The 14299-nt window shown below is 42.2% G+C and overlaps 2 protein-coding genes and 3 long non-coding RNA genes across 8 annotated transcripts in view; 3 read left to right on the forward strand and 2 right to left on the reverse strand.

The window, feature by feature from the left end:
• Positions 1-8665, reverse strand: part of arhgef3 (Rho guanine nucleotide exchange factor (GEF) 3) — a 27118-nt gene extending 18453 nt beyond the window's left edge. Inside the window, exons 1-3 of one of the 3 annotated variants that reach the window (XM_019879324.1) lie at positions 8558-8665; positions 5729-5795; positions 2616-2678 (exon numbers count right to left, since the gene is read on the reverse strand). In XM_019879324.1, coding sequence (XP_019734883.1) covers positions 2616-2678; positions 5729-5795; positions 8558-8592 — 165 coding nt within the window. In that variant the 5' untranslated portion in view covers positions 8593-8665. Of the gene's footprint in view, positions 1-2615; positions 2679-4285; positions 4422-5728; positions 5872-8557 lie in introns of those variants that run through there. The other 2 variants (XM_019879323.1, XM_019879325.1) reach the window with 2 other exon arrangements.
• LOC109521496 (uncharacterized) lies at positions 912-11169 on the forward strand. Its single transcript, XR_002169369.1, has 2 exons — positions 912-1163; positions 11070-11169. It is a non-coding gene; the product is annotated as an uncharacterized LOC109521496 (long non-coding RNA).
• Positions 3306-8682, forward strand: LOC109521494 (uncharacterized). The gene is made up of 4 exons (XR_002169367.1): positions 3306-4047; positions 4419-5171; positions 5745-5927; positions 8509-8682. It is a non-coding gene; the product is annotated as an uncharacterized LOC109521494 (long non-coding RNA).
• The window catches only part of il17rd (interleukin 17 receptor D), an 18178-nt gene continuing 14731 nt past the window's right edge, over positions 10853-14299 (reverse strand). For both annotated transcript variants that reach the window (XM_019879318.1, XM_019879319.1), the window contains 7 exons: positions 14128-14238; positions 13851-14035; positions 13647-13762; positions 13149-13421; positions 12454-12954; positions 11605-11840; positions 10853-11532 (listed from right to left, as the gene is read on the reverse strand). In XM_019879318.1, the coding sequence (XP_019734877.1) occupies positions 11417-11532; positions 11605-11840; positions 12454-12954; positions 13149-13421; positions 13647-13762; positions 13851-14035; positions 14128-14238 (1538 nt within the window). In that variant the 3' untranslated portion in view covers positions 10853-11416. The remainder of the gene's footprint in view (positions 11533-11604; positions 11841-12453; positions 12955-13148; positions 13422-13646; positions 13763-13850; positions 14036-14127; positions 14239-14299) is intronic.
• Positions 11497-14299, forward strand: part of LOC109521495 (uncharacterized) — a 19336-nt gene continuing 16533 nt past the window's right edge. The window contains exons 1-2 of the long non-coding RNA XR_002169368.1: positions 11497-11507; positions 11918-11923. This is a non-coding gene — a long non-coding RNA (uncharacterized LOC109521495). The remainder of the gene's footprint in view (positions 11508-11917; positions 11924-14299) is intronic.

Genomic DNA, 14299 nt, shown 5'->3' on the forward strand with positions numbered 1-14299 from the left:
ATACAATGTTGAAACAATATAAAATATTAAAAAAGCCCGAGGGCTGAAACAAAAAAAAAGGAAAAAAACTGAAATTGGATTAAAATATCCCCAAAAATAACAAACTAAAGTGAAAATGTATAATAATTTGAAAAATACAAATATATCTCAAAACAAAATTCCTAAAAATTCGCTTTTATTGTGAAGGTGCACCTTATGGCTGCATGTTTGCTTGATTCCTGTTCCTTGAAGCCACAACGCTATGTAATGTCTCCACACCGGCCGTCTGCCCCACTTTTCCCCTCGGGATAGGACCAACTTCTCGCTTCGTCTCATCTCATCTACTCCAAGAAAGACGAGCTTCACTTCCATTGGGAAACTTTCCTCCACTTTCTGGGTTTCAGTTGAAGTCCCGCCTTGCTATCGAATGGAACGGAGAGGTCATTGATCATTTTGACGGCACTGCTGATCGTGCACACAGTGCATGTCGGAAAATCATGTCAATATTTTCTTAGAATTAAGTATTGCAAAATATTGAATTAAAATTAATACCAACCTTTTTTAAAAAAATATCTATATTGTACAAAATGAGGGAACAAGCATTTTTTTATTGAGTAAAAATAATTTTATTATATCAATATTAAAATTAAAACACTCCCCTTATTTTAAATGAGTTTTCCATCTAACCATCCATTTTCAATTGCAGAAAATTACTTTTCGAATTTGTATTTTGTATAAAAATAGAATATGATGATTTAATTCCTTTTAATTTTGTTTTCAATAATTAAACAAAAAATACATTTTATTCAAGTGAAAAATTGTAAAAAGTGTTCTTTGAATTGTCTTTTTATTTTTAAACTAATTTTCCCACGCATTTTTTTTTTTTATTGAATTAGTTTAAAATGTTTTTAAGTGTATTTACCAGTGTAATTTCCAATGGGTGAAGAATTCAGCAAAATGGCCGTGGTTAGTGTCACGAGATGTTTTTCATTTATTTCCTACATTTAAGGTACCCTAGAACAGTACATCTCGCGACAATGCAGAGAAACAAAACTCCAAACAAAATTACAACAGACATTTCTGACAAAAGTTTTAAAAAATGCTATATACAAGACGAAAATGCTGTGTTCCCTTTTTCACTTTCGTGTCCAGTTTCAATTCAAATCTTAACAACAGAACACGAGGTCTTTAAACTCTGATTTACAAAAAAAAAAAAAAAAAATCACTAGTGACCCTTGCCCTCACTGAAATACTTATATGGAGGACTACTTTTACTTTTAGTTGTGTCACAATATTCACAAGGAGTAGTATTTGTGAGTACAATTTTTTTGACTCCTCTACTATAATCGCCTATAGATGCCACAAGATAGCGGCAAAACTGCAGTTGTATTAAGATGAGGTTATGACGAGATGAATTGAAGCCCCTTCCCTCACTTCTACATAGCGCCTTGGCACCGAGATGCTGTGGCGTGGATAAATGCGTATGTTGGGGCTGCATTCGTTTCTGATGGAGGGGACGTACACTTAAAGAAAAAGCTCCATGCGACCACCGTTAGGTTTGCCAATCAAACTGCACTGTTATTTAGAAAGATTTTCTCTGACTTCAATCTTTCTTGTATTTATTCACAAGTACAGAGCTTTGGTATAAGTGAAATAGTGCACTTAAAGCATCCCCGGTGAAACTTTGTTTGTCGTATCCTCGTATCACCAGCCGGGAAGTCCTGCCAAGAGGCCAATTTCTGTGCTGATTTCAGCAAAGTGGGAAACGCCCGGGAAGGAACTGGCGGCCGCATTAAAAATACAAAAATACCCACACGTGCATGTCACGTCACATTTGGGAACATGAAGACGAAACGCCCACCCGCCGCCAAAGCACCCACTCCCTCACCCACACCCCGTCCCCCAACTCACCAGGGTGTCAACCTAAAACTAAAATTAAAGTCACAGACAAAAGAAAAGACTGCCTGCATTGTTGATATTGTATGAGTGTGTCCTCAAGGTCACATGACCTTGACTGCATCGACCAAAGCCAGACATAATTGGCGTCGGCTGGTCTCCTGAGTCTTCCGATCAGTGAGCATCCATGTCACGTTTGAACAAAAACATGAGGCCTGATGTTCTTTAATCCGACCCAGTGCACATTTCTTTTAAAAAATGTTGCTGTTGCAGTTCTTTCGTAGTTTGATCCCCTAAAATGAGTTCATTCAAATAGGGTTTTATTCATTTATTTCATGAACTGATTTACTGGAAATTGAGTACAAGTTCAAGAATGCTATATATATATATGTTGTTGTTGCAGTTCTTTCGTAATTTGATCCCCTAAAATGAGTTCATTCAAATCGGGTTTTATTCATTTATTTCACGAACTGATTTACTGGAAATTGAGTACAAGTTTAAGAATAATAAAGATATTTCGATGTACTAATAATGGGCATGAACTATACATGGAATTTTGGTATTCACTGTTTAGTATTGTCTATCTACATGTGTTGCGGCATCATTTGTCTTCAACTATTGCTTCAAGTGTTATAACTATTGTGACATTGACGCTAGTTTCATTAGCTTGTCTATGGCGTTTCTCCACTGTTTGTTAGCATGATGCTCGCCCAGGACAAAGAACTGAAGTGAGAGCTTACATTGATGTCCAGAGTGCAGAGGCTGAGCGAGTCGGCATCTCTGCTGGCCTGCTTCCTCTTCTTCTGGAATCCACAAAAAAAAAAAAAAAAAAAGTCACATTACAAATAGCCACTGACTAATCAATCAATTTAATTGGCCGAAATGAGTGTATTTAAAATTAACAAAAATGTAGCTTATATATATATATCATGGACCACTTAAAATTGTCCCGAAGTGTGAGTATGGGCGTGATTGATTTTTTGCCCTGCGATTAGCTGGCAACCAGTTCAAGGTGTACCCCGTCTACTGCCCAATGACAGCTGGGATAGGCCCCGGCGACCCAACTAGTACGAGTAGTGCTAAATCAAACTGCAACTACTCAGCTGAAGGAGTCGCTAAGACGTAAAAAAAAAAAAAAAAAAGAAAAAAAACAGTCTGAGCACACGCGGCACCATGGAAACGGACGGCTTTATCTGCCGAGAAGTGCGCGACGTGTTTTCCTGCAGGTTGCCAAGACAACAACACACAATGAAACACACACGGCAGCGTGTGAGAGGACAAGAGGAGAGGACACAAGGAAAGGACACAAACGGGAAGGAGGTGAAGAGAAGACAGAGGAGAGATCTTGTGGATCAGAACAATGGCAGGAAGTTTTGTGTCAACGTGTGTGTGTGTGTGTGTGTGTGTGTGTGTGTGTGTGTGTGTGTGTGTGTGTGTGGACGTTGTTGTTTTGGACATTATGTAAGCTGACAAAGTTTACCTTTGACTCACTGTCTTGGCTTCTTGAAGGACAATCAAGAAGTTAAAAGAAGCTTTGCACTGCTGTGTTCTTTGTCAGTCAGGGCAAAAGTGAGGGCTCCATTTTCGCCACCCGTGCAAATGCTGGCGGATTCCGATTTTCGTGTGAGTCCGATGAATCGGTTCACCGACTTGAGGGGGCGGACTCACGGAGAAACACGGCACTCGGATGATTTGGTTGAGTTCGCTCGCCGCCTCACGTTAGTGGACTCACTGGTTGGTTCATGACAACAGACTGAGATGATTCATCTGCATCAGTTGACTAACTCGAGTTAGTCGGCTCACGAGAAGGACTGCAGATTCAGATGAATGATGGAATCACTCCATTGACTCTCGTGAGAAGAATTACGAAAAACACACTCGGGGCTCAGATGATTCAGTTGAATCGGATCGCTGACTCCAGACGCGGACTCTCGAGAAACGCAGCAGATTCGGGTGATTCAATTGAACCAAGCCACTGAACTTCAGCGAACGGCTTTGTTGGAAACGCAGCGGGCGGTGATGATTCGGTTGAATCTGGTGACCACAGACTCAGATGATTATGTGGGCAGTGGAAAAAAAAACAAACAATTGGGACGAGACTCAAAGGAAGCACGCAGCGGAGTCAGAAGATCCCGTTTGAGTACACGGATTCAAGTTAGCAAACTCAACTCGGTGGGTTGTCAGTTCATCACTGCACCCCTCGTTGCTTTGAAAACTCAATCAAGTGCCATTTGACGACTGCGAATGTCAAAGATCCATTTGAACTGGGCTGGCAGTCAATTGAGTTCAGATCAGTCAAGTCACTAAGTTGCATTCAAAGTTTCTTTTAAAATGAATCAGTTAGGTAACTCAGCCACTTGATTCAGGTAACTATAGCAACAAGTTAAAATGTTTATGCTCATTGACTCACCCGATAGTAAAGCAACAGACAGCAGCCCATCATCGGCGCCTCACAACTGACACTCGATTCGCAATTCAGCGGCAATCACATTGGATGCAGCCACGCGACGCTTCACCTCTTCCTCTTCTTCTTCACCTTCTAGATTAGCCGTCCTTGGACCACAAGAGATGCGGCCTTCTCTCCGGGCGCTGGCCAAAGAACAGGAACCCTCCAGCATTGTGCGCGACCACTCAGCCGGCCCCCGTCGGACAAACAGGAAGTGACGGCGGCGCGGGGGAAAAACAGGCTAAAATTAGGAGCTCCGGGAGATGTGGAGAGCCCGGCGCAAGGGGGACAACAACAAGGCCGTTCCGGAAATACCTTCATGCCGAAGCCAGGTTGACCTCCGTGACATGACATTTAGCGTCAAGCCATAAACGGCCCAAAAGCTGATTTGAAATCACGCGTGATGTCAGAAAATCCCGGCAGACTTCAGGTCAGTGAGCGCCGTGAGGACAAAGGGCACCGGTGTGCTCAGCAATCAGCAAGATCGATAGATAAATAATGATGACAAAAAAATTCTGGCATGTTTGGTTTTTCCATATAATATTCCTTCATTTCCTCGGTTACATTCTTATATTTGTTGTCTACAATTTATATTTCGATGTTTTTAAAATGTATTTTTCTCCTAATATTTTTGGCTACATTTTTGTAATTTACCAATTATTTTGCATTAGCTTTTTCCAGCTAAAGTAGTACCATTCCATTTTTTGTCTAATATTTTGTAGTATTTTTTTTTTATGTGCCTAAGACAGCTAGCAGTGATGATAACCACAGAAAAGGAAATGCAATTGTCTCAGAACAATATGATCAAACAATGAAATACCAATGACATCGTTAGCGAGCAGATGGTAAAGTAAGTAGCATTGTAGCATCATGGCCAACAATGCCCCAGAAAATGTGCAGATTTTTTCTGCCTTCATGATTACAAGACTCATCATCATGATGACATCACTTTCCTAACTTTTTCAAACTTTTAAGACAGGAAAGAAGGTTCAAAAATCAGCCATTGCGTTTTTGTGTTCGTGACACTTTTGAGCCTGCAATAATTTTTTTCAAAAGATTTTCCATTCCTTCCTATGGGAATGAATGCAAAATGAAATGAGAACAAAAGGCTGCTCATGAGGGAGATTACAAGGGCATGTGCTGCTGTTGTGCAACTATGCTTCGCTTTTGCTCATTGTTTAAGACCCGTAGACTCACTCTGGTTGAAAAAAAAAAACAATAGAAGGAACTGAAGGAGGCTGTGATGACGTTATTAATCACTTAACAGTAAATTTAGACCAGTGGACACAATCAATGAGGGACAAAAGGCACTTTGTATTCTGTTCATACATGTTCGCGTGTGTGTGTGTGTGCGCGTGTGTGTGTGTGTGTGTGTGTGTGTGTGTGTGTGTCTGTGTGTGTATGTACCCCTCTAAAAGAGCAGCCGTCAGCTGAGAGTAAGGAGGACGACATCGTCTTCTTTTGCGGCCTCCACCTGAAGAGACACACGGGGAAAAAAAATGAAGGAATGATGATCAATCGATCCATCGCCACCAAGTCTCTCAGCCAGTTGACAGTTCACGATGAGTCAGGGTTTAACTAGCACGCCACCTGGTGACCTCCAATGGTAAGTGCATGAAGTCCTTTCGTAATTCGTAACCATTCACCTTCTAAAACGATTGACCTCATTCCCACGCCGTTGTTTGTCTACAACTCTACATGAACCAATTGGTGTTATTATAGTTTTGGATTTGAGTTTTATTTTATTTTCAGATGTTATTTTTCCAAAAATGCTTCGTTTTAGGTGAGTTTTTATTCCTTTGTATTTTTTTTGAATATGTGGGGTATTTGTTGAGTGCAAGATTTTCTGTAGCTACGGATGTACAGCAACGCCGAAATAAATCAGTTTGAAATGAACCCCCCAAAGCTCATATCATGAAATAAAAATTATTCAAAAACAAAATACATATATTACGACTACTACTACTGTAAGCGTAAAAAGGAACGTATTGCAGAGTGATGACGTCAGGAGAGAAACTGTAGCTATATGTTGTGTAGCGAAAATTAAACGGGCACTAAACGTGCTCGTTCCCCAAAAGATGTACGAGTCCTGGAGTATTTTTCCTTAAACGAAGAGTGTTTTGGAACCCATACACACGACACGCTACACTATTACTAATACTACTACTACTAAATATATGTGTATGAAATATAAAAATACTGAATTAAGATTTGTTTTAAATCATGTAGTTACATTTTCAATTTTTATTGCAGTTATTTCAGTTGTTTTAATTAACTGTCAACAAACTGACAGACGTTCGTTTGTCCAAAATGTGCCCTGACGCTGACTGGCGACCAGTGCATTGTTTGTCCATATTTGCCCTGCCATTGGGTGGCGACCAGTCCATTAAAAGTCGGAGCACATGCGAGAGAAGCACCTGCTATGGGGGGTGGGGCGGGGGGGGGCGCTTCTTACACGGCGGTTATAACGTGAACAAACAAACGTCTGGCAGACGGACGGCATTCCTGCAAAGATCAGCGTCAGCCTCGCCTTGCGGCTCGAGTTCTTGTCAAGCGTCTTTAGAACTCTTTGACACTTTTCACCACTTCCTGTTTGCTTTTAAACCGTAACCTGCCAGTCTGATGATGTGCCACAAATGGCCAACGCCGTCTGCCAGGCAGCTTACCAAGCCACAGCGACACTCCCTGCCTAACTGAAACAAATAAACAAAGAAACAAACAAAGAAACAAACAAAACAAAAACAGACAAAAAAACTGACAAAAATGAGACAAATTAACAACAAATGACAGAGCTCTCTGACAAAAATGACCCACAAAAAAGGGAAAAATGGGGTCAATGGGACGATAAAAAAGAATGACTAAAATTTGCTGAAAAGCGGCAAAAATTGAACAAAAACAGAGCAAAATAACCCCACACGAAACAGTCATAAAAACAAGCAAGCACGTTTGGCAATATTCGACAAAACATAAAAGTAGGACAAAAGCTGACAAAAAAAAACCCCAGAAAATAAGAACATCATGCAAAACTAACACAAACACAACAAAAATCAAGGCAAAACAAAAAGCAAAATGGATTTGGAAAAAAATCGTAGGAAATTTCGCAAAAAAGGTGACGCTCCCCACAAAAAGGGCAAAAATTAATAAAATCAGTTAAAAAAAAGACAAAAGCACGACCAAAAAACACCCATGAATAAAGTACATGCAACAGTCAATTAACGATAGCATAACATAAAACAATAATGATTAAAAAATGACAAAACAAATACCAATCTGCCAAGATCTCAATATCAGACAAAGAGAGAACCAAAAAAAAAACTAAATGAACAAAGTAGACAAAAATCCGCGAACAATTTTCTTTTTAAATTAAAAAATAAAACAACTTTAGGACTTTTTGCGAAGTTAAAAAGTCCTCGATTATTTTGCAAAAATTTAAAAACAACAAAGTGCCACACACTTTTCCCACAATTTTTTTTTTCGTTTGAATGCTGACTTGAATGCAGCCCAAAACTTGGAGTCAACAACACATACAGACAAGCTGTGCACGCCATAAAAAAACTGAAGATGTCCGCATGGGCTGCTTGGCTTGAACATTTTTTTTCCAGGTTCCGCCCACTGACCAATCACAGCTGTTCATGCTTTTTTTTTTTTCTCCCCCTGACTCATGTCCACTCCTCGCTTGCCCCTCTGCTTTTTGGAACATTCTGATGTCTGTTACTGTAGCACTGTTACCTTGACTTATGAGTTGAATTCATTCCGTGACCAAGAAGCCAACTCCATTTACATGTCAAATCCATTTTCACATTCAAATCAATTCAAAAGCAATTCCTCCCTTCCAGCCCCCACAAACACGCCACCATTTTTTACAGCAAGTCAAACAAAATAGAAAAAGGACTAAAATAAAAATATTTGAGAAAAAAACCAATTGACAGTCCCAAAAAATATTACAACAATAAAATGAATGCAAGAAATATTTTGGAACTACACAAAGTACAAACCAGACTGAACCACAGTGAAAAACAGTATTAAAAAAGGTTTAGTTGTTTGGTTTAGTAATGAATCACTTCCATAGCATTCAAACTATTACTGATGAGTCCAGTACTTGTATAATTACTTGATTATATAATGATTATGGCGACATTATGAATGCAATTCGTGGTTTCCTTTGATTTGTTTTTGTTTTTCGACAGCGGAAACTTGAATGGCAACTGGAGTGAAGTAAAGGCTGGGTACGCTCACCTTGCGGGGGGCTGCCATCCATCACCTGCCTGCATGGGAGCCCCCGCGACACCTCACTCAGCCCCTCCTCGCTCACTTGCCTTCCAAAACCGCCCCTCACGTCACCCCACCCCACCAAAAAAAAAGAATCCAACAACAAGAACTGAAGCAAGACACAGCACAACAAGCTCCAGTCGCGCTTGTCTTCTCGCTCAGCAGACATGAAAAAAAAATGGAAAAAAAGTTTTTTATGGCATCCAGAGGTCAAAGTTTTGTTCCAGAAGTCCGCCGGGCTGGGAGAAGAACAAGCATGAAAAGTGACTCAACTGTCAAGAAGCTGAATGGCTCAAGTCAAGCGAAAGGGATTTCTAGCGGGGGACGCTTCCCATACACATTTTTACTGTTAACAAAATAAGAGCTATAACGACAGCGCTCTTGCTCGGCGTGCCTTCACAACAATGCATCAATCATAAAGTCCACAGAGAATGATTAGACTAGATTACCCCAAAAAAAGGCAACATTTTAGAAAATACAACAAATACTAGAAAAAGATATTCAACAAAAATAATATGAATGAATTAAAGTTGATTTAGAAAAAATATATAAAAGTGAAAGAATCCGATTAACAAATTTAAAATAGATGAATAGTGGGAGCACGGTGGGTGACTGGTTAGCATGTCCGGTGGTGGGTAGCAGGAGGTGCAGGGTTCGATTCCGGTTGCGACCTTTTTCAAATTTGATCTCATATGGGGGCGGCCTGGCGGTCAAGTGGTTAGCGTGTCCACTTCGCGGTGCAGAGGCTCCGGCTCCTTTCTGTGTGGAGTTTGCATGTTCTCCCCGTGACTGCGTGGGTTTTTCTTCGGGTACTCTGGTTTCCTCCCACATTCCAAAAACATGCCGGGTAGGTTGATTGAACACCTCTAAATTGTACCTAGGTGTGATTGTGAGCGCGAATGGTCGTTCATCTACGTGTGCCTTGCCTACTGCCCGAAGAAGGCGGGGATAGGCTACAGCACGCGCGCCGCCCTTGTGAGGATAAGCGCATTAGAAAATGGATGGATGAATAGCAAAACATTGCAACAATATATAACTGAAAAAAAATCTTTAAATTATCAGACAGAACAACACAAAAAAATACCAAAATACTATCTTTTCTAATCATGCAGAAATACCACAAACATAAAAATACCAGTTGGGAAAATACTGAATAATATGATTAAGCAAAAAATACCAAAATACTATATTTTCTAATCATGCAGAAATACCACAAATATAAAAATACCACTTGGGAAAATACTGAATAATATGATTAAGCAAAAAAAAAATTAATAAAAAGTTTTAAAATATATCAAAACGACCGCCCCCGAATTAATAAAAAATATACAATGTTGAAACAATATAAAATATTAAAAAAGCCCGAGGGCTGAAACAAAAAAAAAGGAAAAAAACTGAAATTGGATTAAAATATCCCCAAAAATAACAAACTAAAGTGAAAATGTATAATAATTTGAAAAATACAAATATATCTCAAAACAAAATTCCTAAAAATTCGCTTTTATTGTGAAGGTGCACCTTATGGCTGCATGTTTGCTTGATTCCTGTTCCTTGAAGCCACAACGCTATGTAATGTCTCCACACCGGCCGTCTGCCCCACTTTTCCCCTCGGGATAGGACCAACTTCTCGCTTCGTCTCATCTCATCTACTCCAAGAAAGACGAGCTTCACTTCCATTGGGAAACTTTCCTCCACTTTCTGGGTTTCAGTTGAAGTCCCGCCTTGCTATCGAATGGAACGGAGAGGTCATTGATCATTTTGACGGCACTGCTGATCGTGCACACAGTGCATGTCGGAAAATCATGTCAATATTTTCTTAGAATTAAGTATTGCAAAATATTGAATTAAAATTAATACCAACCTTTTTTAAAAAAAATATCTATATTGTACAAAATGAGGGAACAAGCATTTTTTTATTCAGTAAAAATAATTTTATTATATCAATATTAAAATTAAAACACTCCCCTTATTTTAAATGAGTTTTCCATCTAACCATCCATTTTCAATTGCAGAAAATTACTTTTCGAATTTGTATTTTGTATAAAAATAGAATAAGATGATTTAATAACTTTTAATTTTGTTGTTTTCAATAATTAAACAAAAATACATTTTATTCAAGTGAAAAATTGTAAAAAGTGTTCTTTGAATTGTCTTTTCATTTTTAAACTAATTTTCCCACGCATTTTTTTTTTTATTGAATTAGTTTAAAATGTTTTTAAGTGTAATTTCCAATGGGTGAAGAATTCAGCAAAATGGCCGTGGTTAGTGTCACGAGATGTTTTTCATTTATTTCCTACATTTAAGGTACCCTAGAACAGTACATCTCGCGACAATGCAGAGAAACAAAACTCCAAACAAAATTACAACAGACATTTCTGACAAAAGTTTTAAAAAATGCTATATACAAGACGAAAATGCTGTGTTCCCTTTTTCACTTTCGTGTCCAGTTTCAATTCAAATCTTAACAACAGAACACGAGGTCTTTAAACTCTGATTTACAAAAAAAAAAAAAAAAAATTGACAAACATTGGGTACTGTTGTCGAGTCAGTATTCCTCGCAAACGACTTTTTTGGTGGGGGAAAAATACGCCTGTGTGCCAAATATCCTGTTTCACCTGAATGGAAGAATTTCAGGAACAAGTGAAAATTCCCATCAGTCCGCAGGTAAGACAAAACTTCAAGAGTGGGGAGAAAAAAATCCCCAAAACAAACAAAAAAACGCAGTGGTTCGCAAAAGTTCCTGTTGCACCGGATATTCCAAATGCGTCGTCCTTCACACAAGTCACCACGGTTACCAACATCCCAGAACGTCCATTGCAGAGGACGCTACAGCGAAGCCGCAGTTTCCAGTCCCGCACTTCGCGCCGAGTGGTGCAGTTCTGCTTTACAGACTGTGGGGGCGCCGCAGCCCAGAGACGTGACACCCGGCGGCTCCTCGTCTCCTATGCGACAAAAGCAAAAGTGGTCAGTGCGCCAAGACTTCAGCGTTTTTCACGTGCTACTGGCGGGCTTACCCAAGCCAGACGATGACGACTCGCTCTCGGCCAGCGATGAGGAGTCGGCGTGCTCATGGGACAGCCCGTCCATCAAGGGGATGGACAGCTCAGAGGAGGGCACGGAGGACTCGTAGATGCCCGAGTCGCGGGGCGGCGGTGGCGGCGGCGGTGGCTCGGGGTTGCCTGACGCTTCTGCAGAAGGAGCCTCGTCCTCGTCCCGGAGGAGGCACGGCGAAGGGGTTTGGGAGGACGTGCTAAATGAGAGTCAGAGTAGCACGTAAGACCTGTGACCTCACAGGAGTGAATTTTTTAATTTTTTTTTTTTCTGTAGTGGACAGTAACGTGATGAAAGTGGAGTCCAAGTCGATTCATTGATAATGTCAGTGAGATTTGTTTAAACACAAGCCCACCATGAGCAAAAAACACGGGTCAACAGCAAATTTGAATCACACATGGGTTGATGTGTTCCTCAACGTATTTTGATGCAGATTTCAAAAATGCCGTTGCGAAGTAGTAAAGCTGTGTAGTAAAGCTGATTCATCTACTGGTTGATTAATCGGTGTTCAACCAATACAAATGTCTGGTGTTTTAAGTGATTGTTTATTTATAGTACACGAACATTTACATTAAAAAAAAAACAAAACAAAAAACATTGGCAGTTGCCTAAACGTGTCCAAATTTCAACAAACTCGCATTTCTGTCCCTCACAATCGACGTGAAAAGATTAAACAGACCCCCTAATCTTGATCTTCTACTCAAAAGCTGTGCTGATCTCGCAATACCGCCATCTATTGGCAACCCATTTGTCATGACGGTGCTTTACAAATCTAAATCTGGGCGAAGAGAATTCTCTGTGCTCCTATTTACCTGGAATTGTGTTCCAGCCTGGATGAAGAGCTCCGAGGAAGGGCTGGATCAAGACTGGGAGCAGGACTGGGAGCAAGATTGGGAACGGGACTGGGACTCGGGCTGAGTTTATAGCAGATGGCGGCTGCGGGGTCGAGCAAGAGTGAGTTCTTCTTGGGCCTCCTGTCGCCACTCTCGGGCGTCTTCACCAGCACCTCGTTCAGAACCAGGCCGCCGTCCGGCCGGGAGGATGAAGTGGGCACCTCGTCGTCCCGGGCTGACACAGACGCGGTGGGAAGGGGCAGCGGCGAGCAGGAAGCGGCGGGCTTTTGGAACCAGTCCGGGTTTTGGCTGATGTACTGGTGCATGTTGCAGATGGCCACGTAGAGCGAGCGGCCCGACTTGCTGCGGAAGTAATTCCTGCGCGAGATGTTGAGCGGCTGCGAGTCGCCCTCGGCCAGACCCGAGCGCCCCGAGTGCAGGCGAGCGAACAGCTGAGGCAACTGGTCCATCAGCTTGAACCTAAACACACAACAAAACAAAGTCACTCGATGACAATGTGAAAAGTGTGTGTGTGTGTGTCTTACAAGGAGCATCTGAACTCCTTCAGACGGACATTGATGAAAACCTGCTTGGCAGGGGTCGCAGACGAGCAGGTTTCCCCATTCTGGGACGAGTAAAGCCTTTCATTGCTGACCTTGTATTTTTTTCTGTACCTGGTAGCCAAACTGAGGATGGTGGGAATGTCGTTCTCGGTGGAATAGTCGAAGTAGACGGCCATGAAGCGTTGGAGCTCGCCCGCAGGGCCGCGCTCTTCGCTCTCCTGCCGCTTGGCCTGCCGCAACTTCTCTGCGATCATGGCCACGCCCACCACAAACAGGTCACCGCCGGACCTCCCCGACGGACAATCTGCGTCGCCTGCGCTGCTGCTGACGCAGCGGCGTCCGACCGGCGTCTTTCCTCGGCGGCTCTTCCGCTCCACAAAGTAGCTGCGGGGACAGAAGCGAAGCAAATGATTTGACGAGGGCTGCAGATGCTCACGGAGGTGGCAGGTGGCTGCAAAGTGAAGGCGACAGGAAGCATTTTCATCTGGAGTGCGTATGCACCACTTGGTGGCGGGGAGGGTAAGTACACATTGAGAGAAATGAAATTGCCTTTAACACAGACACCAGCGAGGCTGATACGAAAACATCCATGCAGTCGAGATGAAGTACCGAAGTCCTTTGGAGCAGACGGTGATGATGAAGTTGGCTTCGTCCAGCTGCCGGCTGAGCCACGACATCTGACCTTCCCTGCACATCTCCAGATGCTCCCACAGGTCCAGCACCACCTGACCGGCAACATGATTGACAGGTGAGAACAAACTTGAAGGACAGGCGGAACTCCATCACCGGCGGGCTGCGCCGCCGTTTTCTCACCTCGCAGCCGCAGAAGTCCTGCAGGAAGTATGCGAAGCTCTGTATGACTCCAGCGTGCTTCGCGCCGTCACGGTCGGAGTAGCAGATAAAGACTTTGGGGCGGGGCCGCGGCCTCTCGGCGCTCAACGCCGCACTCTGATTGGACGATTCGCTGCTCTCCTCGTCCAGCTGGCTGTAGATGTTTTCTAACGGGGAGCCGTCGGTCCACCAGTCAACATTTCCGATGACCACCACAAGCAACCGATCAAGACGTTTTTAGGGTTTTTTTCTCTCTCACCTTGCTGCTTCTTGCGGCACATGACGGTGAAGAGCGTGGCGAAGGCTGACATGATGACCAGCGGCACTGTGATGGCCATGGCGCGGATAGGCCCCGCCCATGGCGAGTGCACTGGAGCGCGACAAAAAAAAAAAAAAAAAAAAAAAAAAAAACAACAACAAAATTTCTTGTT

This window comes from Hippocampus comes, unplaced genomic scaffold (genome assembly GCF_001891065.2).
Source record: "Hippocampus comes isolate QL1 unplaced genomic scaffold, H_comes_QL1_v1.1 scaffold44, whole genome shotgun sequence".
Lineage (NCBI taxonomy): Eukaryota > Metazoa > Chordata > Actinopteri > Syngnathiformes > Syngnathidae > Hippocampus > Hippocampus comes.